Source organism: Psittacula echo (genome assembly GCF_963264785.1).
Source record: "Psittacula echo genome assembly, chromosome: 2".
NCBI lineage: Eukaryota > Metazoa > Chordata > Aves > Psittaciformes > Psittacidae > Psittacula > Psittacula echo.
The window spans coordinates 122,604,968-122,621,116 of record NC_137737.1 but is presented as its reverse complement, the minus strand read 5'-3'; the positions used below and the strand labels follow the sequence as shown (position 1 = coordinate 122,621,116).

The following is a 16,149-nucleotide window of genomic DNA, read 5'->3' as shown; positions in this document are numbered from 1 at the left end:
GAAATCTCAGCCACATTACTCAGAAGTATGCTTCAGTAACAGCAAAGCCCACAAGACCTGTCTGCAGCAAAGGCAAAGGTAAATATCTGGCAGCTGGGCCGGTTCAAAAGGGAGATGAGGACAGGTGTGAACAGGAACAGCCCCAGTGGACGAACACATGGAAATGTCGCTCGACTTCCTGTTCTCTCCCACAGGCAGCCCCTTCCTGCCCCGCTCAGGATGATCCGAGCTTGGGAGTGGAAACTACCACCGCTGCTCGGGACCTCTCTTCCTGTCCTCCAGCTCCCCAGGGCGCTGCGTCCTGCTGCCCGCACTGCTCCCCTGCGCACAGCCTCTTCCCGCTTCCGTGGCCATGAGCCATCCCCTTTCCGATGCAACAAACAGCAAATCTGTGCGCCAAAAAAAGTCAGTCTCCACCTCCCCCTGGAAGAGGTAATTATGCTCATGCTTAGCACTACTCTCGTGAGCAGCAACACACTCGCCCTACCCTGCATCCCAGGCTCCTTGCTGCATGTGTGGGAAGGACGAAGAATTTCCCCCTGCGACAGGGAGGGAAGGAAGCAAATAAGGGCAGCCCTACAAAGCGCAGCACGCTGCTTTGAGGAGATGGGAGGAGGGACAAGCTCCTGCAAAAAGCTGCCATTTGACCCTCACTGCTTCTCCCATCGTTATCAATGGCCACTCTCTAGGGTTTCATAGGAAGCAGTGGGAGAGGTATCAGCTGTGCTGCAGCGTGATCTTCTCAAACAGGTGGTCCTTATCTCCTCCAGGAACAGGCACAGGAGGAACAGACATCTGAGCCATGACTTTGCAATTCAGTAGGACTACTTGCCTTTCCCTGTTGCCACCTACTTTTGGAAAAACCTGCCTGCTTTGTATGTGCCTGAAGCTGGCTCTATAACATTAAGAGCCCACATAATAGCACCCACACAACTTAATGAAAACACCTCACTTGTGATCCTAGGTGTACCTAGATTTTGCTTTCAAACCTGACTAGTTTGGTCCACAATAGATTTATTTTGGAAATGTTTTTTTTTCCAACCACCCTGTATTTGCCTTTCTGTATAGGCAGGATTGGGCTAACACCCACTACAAGTGTAATAGCACAGTATTAAAGTGTGATGTTTCTTTCAAAATCACCTAGTATGCAGTATAACATACTAGCAGCCCATTTGGATATTTTCTTTCTTGTTAAGATGCCATGGGACATGCAATTCAAACAAGCATGAAATTAAGTAGTTTCTTCCATTCTTCCAATCTGACTGTTGTCCGTCATGTGAAGGTGCGTTTCAGAGAGCCAGGCTACTCATTTTGTCACAACTTACACCAAAGAGAGATGACATGTGAAGGATACACTTTCTGTTCTTTTGTTGTTTGTTTAAGAAAAGAATTGTACTGTTACTCAAAACTAGAACTGAAGTAGCAGGGTTAAGTTATGCGCTATATTAAATTACAAAATGGTTAAGATACTTAAATACCAGACTTTTTTATCTGTGTGTATACTCTAATACAGCATGTGTCAAAATTATCACGGGCTTGTTGTGCTCTAGCCTAAAAACTGTTGCCCTTCAGTAAGTACATTTTCTATGTCTGACTTTATTTACCTGAACTTTACATGAGTGCAAACCGCTTCTATTAAAACTATTAAAACCCTATCTTATTCAGGAATGAAAGCTGTTAGTTTTGTACAGCATATAGAAATCTAAAAATCACATTACTGCTTTCAATGCTTAAAAGCAAAATACTGAGCAACAGAAGCAGTAGCAGTAAATACATGCCAGACACTAACTTGATAAAAATATTTTAGTTCCACATAATCATCCATAATCTGTATTACCTTGCATTAATCTCACTCATCTCAGCTACTGTAATATTTCCTTTCCAGAGTTAGTGCTGCTGAAATACTGTGGATCAGATGATTAAATGTTTGGACTGCTGATTTATTTAAAAACTTGATTCAGGGATCTGCCAGTGGACAGGTTCCCCTGTCTGTGATGGTGCCAAAGTAAGCAAAGTTCTTTCACTGACTTAACATTCCTTGGCAGCACAGCATCCCAACACAGTCTCACAGTTCTTCAAAGAAGTTTGATACTGAAGCTGACAAGACCACAAAATGAGAACGATCTTGATTTCAAGAGAGCATTTGATAACAGAGACACAAACCCATTATGGAGAAACTAGGACTTTCTCCACACCCCTGACTTAAGCATAAGGAATAGCAAATGCTCCTAATGCTGGTCCAAACATGTTTCTGTCACAGGTAAAACAACAGGACTTTAGTACTTACTAGAATACTCATTTAACCACCCAGGGACAAGAGTCATTGCAGGGGAAAGAGAATAAAGACTCTCCTACAAATACAACTAAGAAAGCAGTGATTTCTTCCTTCAAGGGAAAACAATCCTCCCTTAATCTGCATGGCACGTCCCAAGATTTAGGGAAGATGCACAAAAAGATACCAGGATTGAGGACGGGACAGACTAGCTCTGAAGGCTGATGTCCAGCACAGCCAGAGGAGCCCATGAATGTTTTTGAGCAGGCTCCTTCTAACCACTGCTTACTGAGCTTCATCGTAAAGAGCTTGTAAAACTGCACTAACTGAGAAGTCCTGCAGTAAAAGCTTTTTTACTTCTTAGTGGCAAAAATTGTTGGGAGATGTTCAATACCATAACAATATGGCCTGGTCACCAGCCTTTAAATCTTTTGAGTATAGGGAAATGGAACAAAAAGGTTATTTTGGCTGACATGGTATTTGGGTTTCAAAAACACATACTGGGAGATACGTAATTTCAGTTTTTCTAAGCTGTGAATTGCCATATATGTAAACCCCACTCTCAGACCAGTCTGGAACACAGCCAAAGCAGCTTCTGCAATAGGTAAACTATAATTTACTGACCAGTTACTACAACCTGTTCAGGACAACATTTGATTTTACTAGGCAGTGTTTATAAGTTCTTCAGGAAATGTCATCTCTGCTAGTATGGAAACTTCTCTTTCTTGCTGCAGGAACAAGTAACATCTTACTATCCATGCCTCATTTAGCCATATAGCTGTATCAGACCTACTCAAGAGTAAGTCTTGTAGCATATATGCAAAGCTGATTCATTAACCACAATTTTTAAACCCTAATACAAATGGATTTTGCAAAGTGATTTGGATTAACCAAGTCTGGCTGTGCTTCCATCTGGAAGTTATATTTTATAATGCTAGCCACATCTTGAAAAACAGATTCAGATGTTTGGAACAAATTCAGAACAGTTGTAAGAAATTCTAGGTACAAATGAAAAAAGAAAAAAAATTGAGCTTTAATGTCTTTTTCCTCTCAGATTTCTTTCAAGTAAGCATTTATAATCATGGTGTTTAGGGAGTTGAGGGGTAAGGAAAGAATCTGCATTATTATCTACGACATATTTACTCATGTGTGACAGCAGTTTGTTCTTTCTCATACTTCTCTGTGGCATTTTAAGCCTATCCTGATAAAGGGACACGCCGACTGAGAACAGGTAAGAAACAGGGTTGAAGCATCTGGTTTATCCACAACGAGTTTCTGTTAGGAAAATTGTCTTTACATAAAACAGCAAAATGAATAGAATTCCTGCAGCAAGGATACATCAGTATTCATATAAAAATGCCTTTTGAACATCAGAGCTTATAGCTCATGTGTTGTGTCGGTATAAAATAGTGTCTGTAAGGGTTGTACAACTTGTAACAATGTGAAGTACCTTACTACTTTAGAGAGAAAAATATCAAACCTGCCCACTCTAAGCCTTCATCTCTGGATTTGGTCAAACACATTAATGTTGAAGCAATTTAATTTCTTAGTACACAAACCACACACAACGACAGATAAGCATTAGCAGAGAGTTAGTTTAGAAATCTAACACATCCAGAAAACTTTATGCCTTGAGAGAAAAATTAACATTCTGCTTTTCCAGCTTGTTTAAAAGAACTGTGAAGCCATAAACAGGAAAGCCAAACAAGAGAAATGTGCCCAAGCTCCTCAAAAACATGATGTTGTAGATGGTAGAAGGCAAACGACAAAACAAGATTTCCTCTCCACCCACACCATTTAGCACAGATGCTCTAGAAATCCCACAAACACACAGTTTTTTTCTGATCATATATAGAAGTTTCCTGACTTACCTTGTCTTTTTGCTGGTCTTGGGTTTTGGCGTGGTATTTTTTGCTTTCTTTTCCTTTGGCTCTTTTGGGGTCTTAGGGACTTTGGGGGTCTTGGGTTCCTTCTTTTCCTTGGGTTCCTTAGGATCCTTCGGTTCTTTTTTTGTCTTGGGCTTTTTCTTTTTCTTCTTCTCTTCTTGGGAGCAATCCACTGAGTTTCTGCTTAGATTCTGGCTATCAAGTCCCCCAGGGAAGTCTTCCTTACCAAAACCTTTACTGGGACCTTCTGCAGCAATGTGATTGTTTTTCTTTTTCTTTTTCTTTTGCTGTGGCTGCGGCTCAATTGCTGGCAGATAATCATCGCTTTTCACAAGCTGGGTATTCGGTCCACTAACCTGAGTCATATCCGGCACTGGTTTCTCTAAAAAGGGTTCCGACGGAGAATGCTGGGAGAGACAAACAGAAATAGAATTAGAGATTTGCAACTTTGATTTCTACAGCTTTACTCTTTTGGAGCAAGGGGGATGGAGTTACAGAGAAAATACTAACAAGTAGTTTAACCCAGTAGCATATCTGAAACATTGTACAGTAAAATAGCAACCCCCAAAGCTTTCTGCAGTTAAAACATGCAAAATGACCAGAAATTCTTGATATAGCAAGAGTAAAATCATTATAAAGCTTGTGTGTAAAGTGTAACCATAGGAAATATTTAGAGTCTTCAACCTTCAGATGCAAAAGGAAAGCAACTGTAATTTCAAATATTTCAAAATAGTTGTTAGTAGAATGAGTAACTTGTTACAAATTACTCAGTTGCACTGGAAGTTTGTTTCTAGACATGCAAAGGAAAATACAGTATATTCACAGGCTGCATTTATAAAAAAATAATCAAGGCAATCTACATTGGTACAGCTGTGACAGGAGGTATTTTGAATCAGCACGTGAAGGATTAAGCCACTTTAAAATGTAATATAACGCAACATTTTATGTCAAAGATCCACAGCTCCCTACTTGTGATTGAAACAGGTTTGTTTGTGCTACAGATTGGACAGAGAATTACCTTAAGTGTTTGTAAACCTGAAAAAACCAATCTGTTTCGAAGTTTCTACAGTGTATCAGGATTACTCCAGACTTACAAAGTACATGAAAACCTAGGTACAATTACACAAATGTCAAGTGCCTGGTCTAAACATATTGGTTACATTTGCAACGTTTTTCTTCTTAATGGTTCTATTCTACACAAAGATCCACGAATCTGCAATGAAAAAAGGTCCAAGCTCTACCATGACTCTGAAGCATATTGAAGCTCTAACCTGCTTCTCCTCTCTGCCTGCCTGTGGCTATAAATGCAACATGACAGTGCTTTTCAAGAAGAAAAGTAATAGCATGACACTGTACTGCTGCCTTTCTTACAACCACATATATGGTCAAACCGTCTCCCACACCCTCTCTCTCTGTTTCTCCTCCTTTTTTCTTCCCTGAAAATTAAGCTGGAATAATTCTAGGTAGAAGAGTTCTGCATTAGCCATGGTCATGAAGTCTAGCTGTTCAAGGTGTTCGATCCATTGAACTGGAGAGAAGAAATTTAGAATTAGATTTAGAGCAAATCAGAATTTTACTTCTAGGAATAGCATTACACACACTTAGGCACTGCTATTCACATTTCCTTTTCTCTCTGCTTTTTATTCAAACTGCACTTACTTCAGAGTGGCAGGCATGCAAATGACTGACTACAAACCCAACCCGTGAGAATAAGAGGAACTGATGGGCATACGGAGACATACACTTTAGCCACCTAGATCTAAAAAAGCAGTGCACTTAAAATTTAGGAAATAAAATTCTTAATATCATTACATGAGAAACTGAACGCATGTGTATTTTTCTAAATCTGTTAATACCGTTTTCTGAACATAAACAAACTGAAACAGTGCAGTCCTATTTTCTGCATTTCTTCACAGTAGCAAAACCCCCACTCTGCCTGAATAAACTCACATACTCAGAAGCTACACAAATAACAGAAAAAGCAAAGTTTTAAAGAAAAAGACAACTCTTTATTGCTCTTTGGGAGAGGCTTGAATGGTACAAGCTAGAAATTACGGTTCTTCATGGAAGAGATTCCAGGACAGGTCTACTTGGCTTAACCAAGAACTTCCAGGGTGACTTCTGCATGTTTCTGTCCTCCACCTGTTTATTAAGGTATTTTTTAGTGTAATGCGTCTTAGCTGTAGTGGAAATTCAGCTCTAATGCAAACCTGATGCACCCGTTGCGTTAGCACCATATCAATCGGCTCCAACTCAAGGCAATCTCATGTTAAGTATCCTGAAGTATGAACCAACACCTCTGCTAGAAATCTCTAGTCACCATAATGTCTTCACTCTGGGAAGTTCACAAAGACTGTGGATATCTGTATGGAAAACACTGATCCCAGGAAGTCAGTGGCACCAATGAGTTCTGCAGTCCAATTATGCGTTATATAGAAGTATTTTAAAATCTTCTCCTTGGTTTTGAATTCTGGTTGTCTCCTCAGAGTTTTTCTGTGACACAGAACAAAGCTGTTTTCTGTGTACCTTGTACTATTACGTACTTGTACTAACACTTAATTTTAGGTAGGAGAAGACAGGAAATAATACACAGGTCACCTGGAAGTACTTCTTATCCACAGATTTTCAGAGCAGTACTTTTAACCTACATTTCAGATAGTCAGCATATTTCTATATTATCTGCTGTTTCAAATCTCATGCATCCCACATTTTTCAGAGACCTTGAGTGCAAGTTTCATCAATGCCTTCACTGCGCTGTCCACCACAATACTCTCTTTAAATGCTCTTCACTTGCTGTGCACACCATGAGAAAACTCGATTTTTGTTTTCATGACTTGTAAAATCTGTACTGAACAAGTACCTTGTGTTTGGCACTACAGTATTTGTTTGCCATATTAAGAGAAACTTTTAAAACGATCTAAAAACTTTTTAGAGCAAATTAGAACTGGTAGTTTATTTTAATTCCTCTTCCACTTGTGAAACAGCCAAGCCAACACTGAAACCCCCAAGAAATCCAGTAATGCCATGTAAATTTAATTCTATAAAATTTTCAAGGTTGCACCTTCAATTAGTGATACCAACTGCGCCACTGAAATCACTATGAAGTTTTATACATACTTCACTGTATCTCATTACCTTTTTAATCCAATTAAAAAAAAAAAAAAAATCCTTGTTTCCTTTTTAACACTTGTGGGGTTTTTTGGTTGGTTGGCTGGTTTAGAAATCTCAACAACTTCCAGCACAGTCATAATACAGACAGCTTTCCAAGTCTCCACAACAGCAATGTCAGCCCTTCATGATTTGACATTTGTAGTTTTAATGTGTGGACAGAAGCTAAAGCACTGAGAATGGCAGCAATCGTTGTCACACTGTAGTACTCAGCCTCTGGAAGATGTCATCCTATGAAAATTCAGATTCTTACTACCTCAGAAAGCTTAGCTGGAAGAGTCCTTCTCATGCTCTGAAACAACTCAGACTATGTATTAGACTTAAACCTTATGCATAAACCAAGTATTCAAACGAAACTTACCTTTACCAACAGTACCAAGTTATGTGCATTACCAAGCACACAAATTAAAATACTATGGTTTTGTTTCATATCATTCACAGTCCCTGAAACATTAAAGCTACAAAAGCCAACTGTGCCTCAATTAGGCTTTGGTTATATTTCCTTTTACTTGAAAATACTTTTGCCACATGCCGTTCCCATTACAGTTTGGCACATTTTGTAATTCACTTATATGTGATCTTTTAAATTGTAGCACTCTTTCGAAGAAATGGGTCTGATTAACTTTATTTTTCTAGGAAGTCTGTGCCTACACTTTTGCAATATGCTAAAACAGTTTATCCCTAACTGACAACCCCACATTGCTCCCTAGTGTGAAGCTGTGTAGGAGCAGCACAAACCTAGTGAAAAGAGGAGATTGAAAGCAGCTTGAGAGATGCATTTTCTTACCCCAAACCAGTTGTCTGTGCTTCCTTAAGAAGGGAGAAAAGGAAGAATGGGCTTTCACTAGCAAATATTAGATTAAGCCTACCACAGGGAATTATTGCAAATAGTTCTACTTCTTTACATCGACAAAGGATTAACTCTAGTTACAGGGTCACAATTTCTAATGGAACATCCCATTTTTCCATTTCTGAAATGAAAAAAAATGTATATTACAAATTTTGACCAAAAGAGTGAAACATTTGTCTGCATACTTCACAGAAATCACTTCTCCTGCCGCTTTTCATAATAACAAAGCTATAATTTAGTATGTTGGTACAGAATTTAATCTTCCAGGGAAAAGAAACCAGTGAAGATTAAGCAAAAATAGGTTTTCATCCTATTTGAAATTGCAGCAGAATTATTTTTGGTATTATCTGAAATAAGGTGAAAAAGGTGCTCAAAAACACTGGTGTGTTTACTAGACCCACATCTCTTTAAATCTTTTAGAGAAAAGCTGTTTTTGTAAACATTTAACAAAGAACAGATGGCCTGTTTTAATCATGCGAAAAAACCTGGAGCTCACATTAATACTCCTACCAGCGACTACTGGGGCTCGTCACCTCCCTAACCAGCTGCATGGTACAGTCTTCACTGATACCATTTCATTTTACAATGGACATTTGCTCATCAATTCCCACTGCTTGACAGTTAATCAATGCTATTAACATGCAATATCACAATGCAGGACACTCCTAAAGATTGCAGCTTATTACAGCAAAACAGAGATTCTTCTGGAACTCTGAGGAGTTAAAATAATTTGCAGCTCAACAGGTTACCCAGGAGGAAAATATGCTTTTGCATTATCAGTAAAAGCCAACAAATGAAAACATTATTTGAGAAACTGTTTAGGGAGCGTAAAAGTCTCACCTTCCTGGAATTCAAACTTAAACTTCCAAACATGCTATCACCAAGATTTGAAAAATGAAAAGTGAAGCTGCCTGCGTTTCACAGCTGCTTCAACGTTTAGAGCCAAGATCATTCCCTGCAGCCCGAAGCACAGAAAGATATCTCAAACCAGGCTTGTTACGTGAAGTGGCAAGATGGACAGCATGTAGGATTAATCCAGCCACGGTTAGTGGCAGGGAGGGAGGTTAAGGACGAGAATCTTTCTGTTGCTTCAACAAGGATTGAACCACAATCAACTGCACTTAAGCACTGAAAGTAGCTGAGTTTTGCTTCCCTAGCAGAGCAACAACTTGAGCCAATATTGAGCTTTAAGAAGAACGAAGCAACAGCAGTGAAGTACGCAACATGACTCGCTAACTTCATGAAATTTAAACATTAGCATCAAACACACAAAAAAGCTCCTTTTTTACCAGGATTACTTTCATTTTCCCTTCCAGACTCCCTGGGCTTTTTCATATTTTAAAAAAGATCTACTGTAACCACACTTTATTTAAATTTCCTTGAACCAAGTTGTGTAACAGTAGAGCCAGTGCTCAGTCAGTTCCCACTGGCTCCAAAATTCAGACCTTTCCAAGATATTAATACACATTAGATAAATCATTACTGAATATTCTCATTTGCAGCCACTGCGGTCCTGTTACAGTATTGCCTTCACTTGGAAAAGTTAAAACTGCAACCTGCAAACAAAGTTCTTTTAAAACAGAAGACAGACTACAGCATGGTTTCTGGAATCAGTTCTACCCAGTGGCACAGAGATAACTCGTTTTTAATTTGTATCCTTCCCAATAGCACAGTCCGCAAGGTGTTAGAAGCCATCACAGATAGAAATGCCTCCATGATTCTTCCTTTCAAAGGTTAATTAGAGGATTCATCATCCCTCTGGATTATTCTGAACAAACTACTCATCTTGACTATCCTCCAAACAAATAATTTGGTAAGTTTCCACATCATGTCTCCATACATTGCTTTGTCCCTGCAATTCTCAACTTGTCTCATCAACGCTTTCAGCATTAGGCCTGTCGTGGTGCTCCCTCTGTGTGAAGCAAGCTGTGGCTTTTCTAGAATAACATAAATCTTCTCAGACATTGCCCATCTGCAAAGCTCACATACCAGTAAAAGCTCCAGAGTAAACAGGAACCAGCACCACCTCCGGAATGGCAACCAAATACGAGCACCTACATACAACAACAGTACAGCTGTACAGTATTTTTTCCTGTAGTAGCTGAAGTCCAGAAACATCCTCAAAACTGCTCACACGCATAATTCTTTCCGAAGACTGTTTTACCAATCATTTCTTCTCCTTTACTGTGAAATGATGATTCCTTCCCTCTTCTGTGGAACTGCTGTCTTAAAGATGGTGTATGTCTTTACTTTATGAAAATAATTACTAATTTAAAAATATTTTGGGCAATGTGACAACTGGTATCTCAGTATTTCAGAAACTCCTCTAAAAACATTGTAGTTCAAAAATGAGAACTTGCATTTATAAAACAAGTGTTGTCAGCAATCTTCTCTGCCATAAAGGGAATGGTATCACACCAGATGAAAATTAAAGAAGTCTGTTTTGCAAACAAATCCAACAGGAATCTTGTACTTTTCTTTTGCCATACTTCTACAAAACAGAGATTAAAACATATGGAAAACAAAGTTCTATTAATGCCTTCTTAGCAAGATATAACTTCACAATTAAAAATCAGTTTGCATGAAAATTTCATGTTTTAATGAAGCGCTGCTGCGATACCATTTTATTTCTTACAGAGGTCTTAGGATAGAACAGAATATTCTAAGGCTATCCTAAATCTTCCTGCTCCATGTCTACTAATGGTGATTGTCTTTAAAAATCAGGTGCAACTACTAAAAAGTTAATACTTTCCGATTCAAAGTTTCCAGAAAAGCTCTGAATCAAAACTGCTGTAATTTTGATGCCAGCAGCATCCTAACAATGCAGTGGAAGTGATTAAAACCAATCTTAACGCCCTCAGCCAGTAATGCAAGAGTCTGATCATTGTTGATTTGGTGGAGCTGAAAATATCACCCAATTACTGTATGTGGAAGAGTAGAAACATGCTATACAAAATACAGAGTTCCTTAATTAAGTCTCAGCACAGCTACAGTACCAGTATTAGAATTATCTATTTTCTGGTCATGTACTCTGTGAAGTACCACAGATTACAAAGTATGAATGATACTAATGCGGCTATCCAAAAAGCAAACATCCCATTATATTTTACAGTAATCATATGTAGCAACACTGTGTCATGCTCACATAAAAGTGAGAGATATTACTAAGCCTATGGAGTATTAGTCAGTGCAAGGAGCACCAATGGTTTGTTCACAGCTCAAAAAACAACTAACTAGTCCTGTAAGAGAGCTCTCTAGTTGCTGTCCATCAATCAGAATTGATAGTGTTGGTCAGACAACTGCCACCGCTGTGATAATGAAGCATGTATGCTGCAAATTAACTTTCCACGTAAGAAACTGCAACAGCTACCACATGGACTGTTTGTAACTGCTGATGTAACTGTGACAGTCCACAAGACAAACATTTTATTAATGCTTTTTTGCTATGCATTACTTTGCAATATATACTGGCTTAGACAGCAGCGTAAGATTGCCCCTAATGCTAGCAGAGCAGGTCCTAAATATTACACAACGGTAGTCAGACTCTCCAGTTTCTATCATCACCATGTATACTGGTTGAAGACTCACCATTCTGGCAAGTCTTTACTAGCTCTGGCTGTAGCGACACAGAGAAAGGGTGGGACAATTAGGTACTGGCTGGCAACAGCCGTATTGCTCATGTTGACAGCTTGTCTAGCTCAAGCCTGCCTTCCATGACCACAGAAATTAGGTTTCCTTTAGCTGTATGCTCAGTTATCAAGCACTAGACATGCCAGAAACACAGCAACATGAGTTTTACCACAGAAGTACTGCAGAGTTTATGCTATGCAGTCTATACCACAGGTGGGAAAATGACAGGCAGAGCAGCAAGAGTCCTACTCTAAAGTGGCATCTTTTTCTTAACACCTTCCTTCCACCAAGTAGAACCTGTATTTAAAATTTGGATAGTTTCTTTGTGAAGTTATGCCCAAGCACAGCTATCAAGATAATCTAGTGCTTACTGGAGAATTCCTTGGATTACAGAATATCCAAGGTTTACCACTCTGGTCTCTTCCAACTCCTCTAAAACAAGGTGGTGGCTGCACATCTCCAGGCAAGATAAGAAAGTCACACAGTAAAGTAAGAACGTGTCAGGATGAAACAGTTTCCAGAAGACCTAGTACAATACTTGAACTTGTCCAGGAAAGGGAGAATAAAGGAAGAAACACCTTCACATATTCAACCAAAGCAGTAATATTGAAACTGCTATTATTAAATACATAAGCATTATAAAGACTAACATCATTTTAGCATATATACTGGCTGAGCTGTTGCTTTTGGGCTTGCCTCTACATTCCCCATAACCCTTCAGCACCACCATGAAAAGTGAAGCAGTTCCTCTGGTTAAAACATGAACATCTTCCCCCTCTTCGGCACGTTTCAGCAGCCACACTTTGAAATCAAGGTCCTGAGGGAAGAGGGGGAAGTGTTCAAATAGAGACCTATCCTCTCTGAAGGGTAACCCATTCCTACATCACACTGCCTGCCATAACCACAGGTTATGATGCTCTGATACCAACTATGATTTCTACTTAACGCCCTGTACCCTACCCAGAAAAAGAAAACCCAACAAAACAGTCGTGACTGACTTGGTGTATTAAGCACTTACAGCCTGCCCACAGTAACTGAAGTGATAATATATCCCCTAGATTTTGTTTTTCTACAGAAGTCACTCAACCATTTTAAGAGGGACTTTAATTAGCTCACATCTACTTCTATCGATACTTTTCTCTAGCGTTATGAAATCTAAATCACAGTGACACAGAGTGAACAGCACCAGGTTTATGACTAAGGAGAAAATCAAAGACCAGCATATATGTTGCAAATGCTGCTTCTTCTGACCGCAGACAACTGAAAAAGTTCCTTGTATGCTTTCACTGCTGCAAGCAGCAGTAACAGCAAAAACATTACATGCTGCAACAGCAGAAAGTGTTTCTATTCTGGTACTTTTTAACTCTACCCCTTCTAGCCCATGAACAAGTTAACAAGAAAACTTATTTAACAGGTTATATATGTAAAAAATATACGTGAAAGGTAATAAGAAATATCTGAATCTTACATGTTTATGTAAGAGGTACATACTATTAAAGAACATAAAAATATAAGGTGTATATGTAAATTCAGAAGTGATCTCTTTTGATTTCAAAATCTCTAATAAAATACGCTTTATCTGAATTCAGATAAAATACACTTTATCTTCTCATGTTTTACATCAAGCAAAGCGCATTTTAACCTAAGGAAGAAAGAACAATAGAGAAAAGGAGAATGTTTGCTTTAGGGTTTTTTTTTACTAGATGAAACTGAAGATCATCAGGCCAGGAAATTTTTTATTCCTCCTGCCCACTCTGCAGCACCTAAGGATCAAGTGAATACAAGCTTCAGAAATACCACCCATTTGACGGACACCCTGTGAACCCTAGTCTGTTGCTTGTAAGGACAATATGAAATGCTTTTCAACAATGAATCAAAAGGACCAAACTGCAATAAAGACTGTAAGGAAGTATACTTGGAGCAGATATGAGCACAGACGGGAGCAGTGTGGATATAAGTGTGTATTGTCCCAGTCTATTTACCTGGCACCACAATTTGTGTATATATTTTTTTGTATCATGCCTGTGCCCAAAAGTCCTCAAACTCAGCTTTATACACTTCATGCCCATGCCTGTGTGCCACACTTGTGCACATGCACCATCGTGTCCTTTCTTCTGGGCTTGGTTATCTTTCAGCCTCTCCCTACTAGTATCAGGAAGCCTTAGAAAGACACTAATCATAGTAATTTCTTTCAGCCTTCTCATGGTAAGCCATGCTCCACATTACACACACACCTGCCTTGGGGCAGCCTCTCGCCCCTCTTCTAAGGTCTTCAACAGGTCTAGCGCACCTGTGTGGAAAGCCAGCTCTCAGGAAAACAGGCTGGAGATCTCAGCTGCCCACCAAGCCCTCTCGTAGAAATGAATTAGGGCAGTATCTGAAAGGCTTTACTTCATACATACAAAAAACAGTAAGATACAGCGAACACCATCAAAATACTTTCAAATGCATTTTTTGGCAATTACATACGCTGTAATACGCATATGCTGTTTGTTCCAAAACTTTAGGAAGACTTTTGGTAAGACCTTAGCACTTTCCTAACCCCTTCCTTATATACCTAGGAAAACAAGAGCTCACCATTTTTGTTTTGAAAGTTCCCCACACACACACACACATTCTAGACTTGCTAAACGTGCATGTTTAGAAAGCCTGCACATACCAAAAAATACATCAATCATTTAATGACAGACATTAAACATCAGATCACGAGGCTGGTGAATAGAGGATGCAATTCATAGAGAATTTTACTAAGAACTTTATCACTTCTATCTGCAAGCCCTCATTCCCCAAAGGTATAAATATATACCATGTTCCAATAGCTCAAGAAAAGGGCCTTAGAGGTTTAAGATTTCAACAGATGCAACAAAGGACTCGAAACTCTGAATTTTTACTGCTGTTTCTACACAGGAGGTCCCACTGAAGTCCCACAATACTTTCACAATGCCATCTGTAAGTATTTCTATTAAATAATCAAACATTCTGAATTCTTCCATGGTTTGCAGCAAGATTTCTTCAATTTCACCAGGATACCTTGTGGATAGAGTGTACCAATTGAAGAAAAATGACCTTAAAGCATTAAAAGCAGCACTACCAGCACAGATATTACACTTTGGTTTCAGTTGGCAGCTGACAAACTTTTAGTTCACCAGTATTTTTATGACTTGTAACAGGCCCCACTAGACAAATAATACAATACTCTTTCTTGCCATGCCACCCCCCCACCCCCGCAATGTGCAGTTGCACTGTATCCACAATCAAAAGATGAAAACTTTTTGATTCATTACTTGAGCTGGAACTTTTTTTTTGTTTTTGTTTTTTAAACTACAACGTGTACTCAAGGCTTTTTTGGCTACAGATTTTAAAAAGCACACAGAAGTTACTGATCCCATGAACTGCTAGTACTGTAAAATACATACGGCACCACCAAAGGAATGAAAGTTAAACCAGTCTAAACCAACTTTGATTATTATTATGTTAATCTTTAAGTCCGCCAACTTATTCTGATTAAAAGGGTTTCCTCTCTGAATTTTCCCCAAAAGGCCATGTTTGGTCAATATTTTCTGATATCATGATATATATATATATCCACAGTAGCTCAATCATCCTGTCTTTATTGTTTATGCCTACTCCAAATCTCGAAAGTGTTTTCCTTGCTATTGTTACAATCTCACAGTCCAGATTAGCACACTTAGTACTAGAAGATTCACAACTTAATATTATTTAAAAGTTAACATTTTGATATTCTAAATGCCATTTCCTTAGTCACAAAGAAGCTCCACATCACAAGAGAAAAAGGAACTCTGAAATCCCATTACCACTTATTTCTATTAGCTGTCCCTAATAAATTGGAGTGACTTTTCTAACCCATTTTTATCCAACATTAAACTGCTTTTGTCCAGCAGAAATTCAAAAGCTTCCTTCAGACACTGACCAAGCAAGTCACACTGCAAGTGAAATAGTAAACATGCAATGTTGCCTTGGAGAAAGAATTACAGTTCACCATAACCCTAAGAAAAAACTATTATAAACATCCTTTTTTAATGGCAATCTAAATTATTAAGTAATTCAAATAGTCAAAAACATAGAATAAACGCTGTTAGTGTCACTTATGAAACAAATTTTACTTCCTAGTACTTAACTTTTTACAATAATATCTCTAACATACATGGTGACTCCTCCTTAGTTACTTCCAGAATTGCTACCTCATTTAGCACATAGAATGGATAAGACTTCCACATTAAATCAGGTCTGACTAAGATATTATCCTGAGGACTCATGTTATCTTGAAAACAGTACAGAAAAGGGAAGACTGTAAGGAGATTTGTAATGAAAGCAGTGAATAT

At 38.7% G+C, this 16,149-nt stretch overlaps 1 protein-coding gene across 1 annotated transcript in view; it reads right to left on the bottom strand.

Moving 5' to 3' along the window:
* The window catches only part of CHD7 (chromodomain helicase DNA binding protein 7), a 133,640-nt gene that overhangs the window by 55,565 nt on the left and 61,926 nt on the right, over nucleotides 1–16,149 (bottom strand). The window contains exon 3 of the mRNA XM_080611285.1: nucleotides 4,144–4,565. Within this exon, the coding sequence (XP_080467411.1) occupies nucleotides 4,144–4,565 (422 nt within the window). The remainder of the gene's footprint in view (nucleotides 1–4,143; nucleotides 4,566–16,149) is intronic.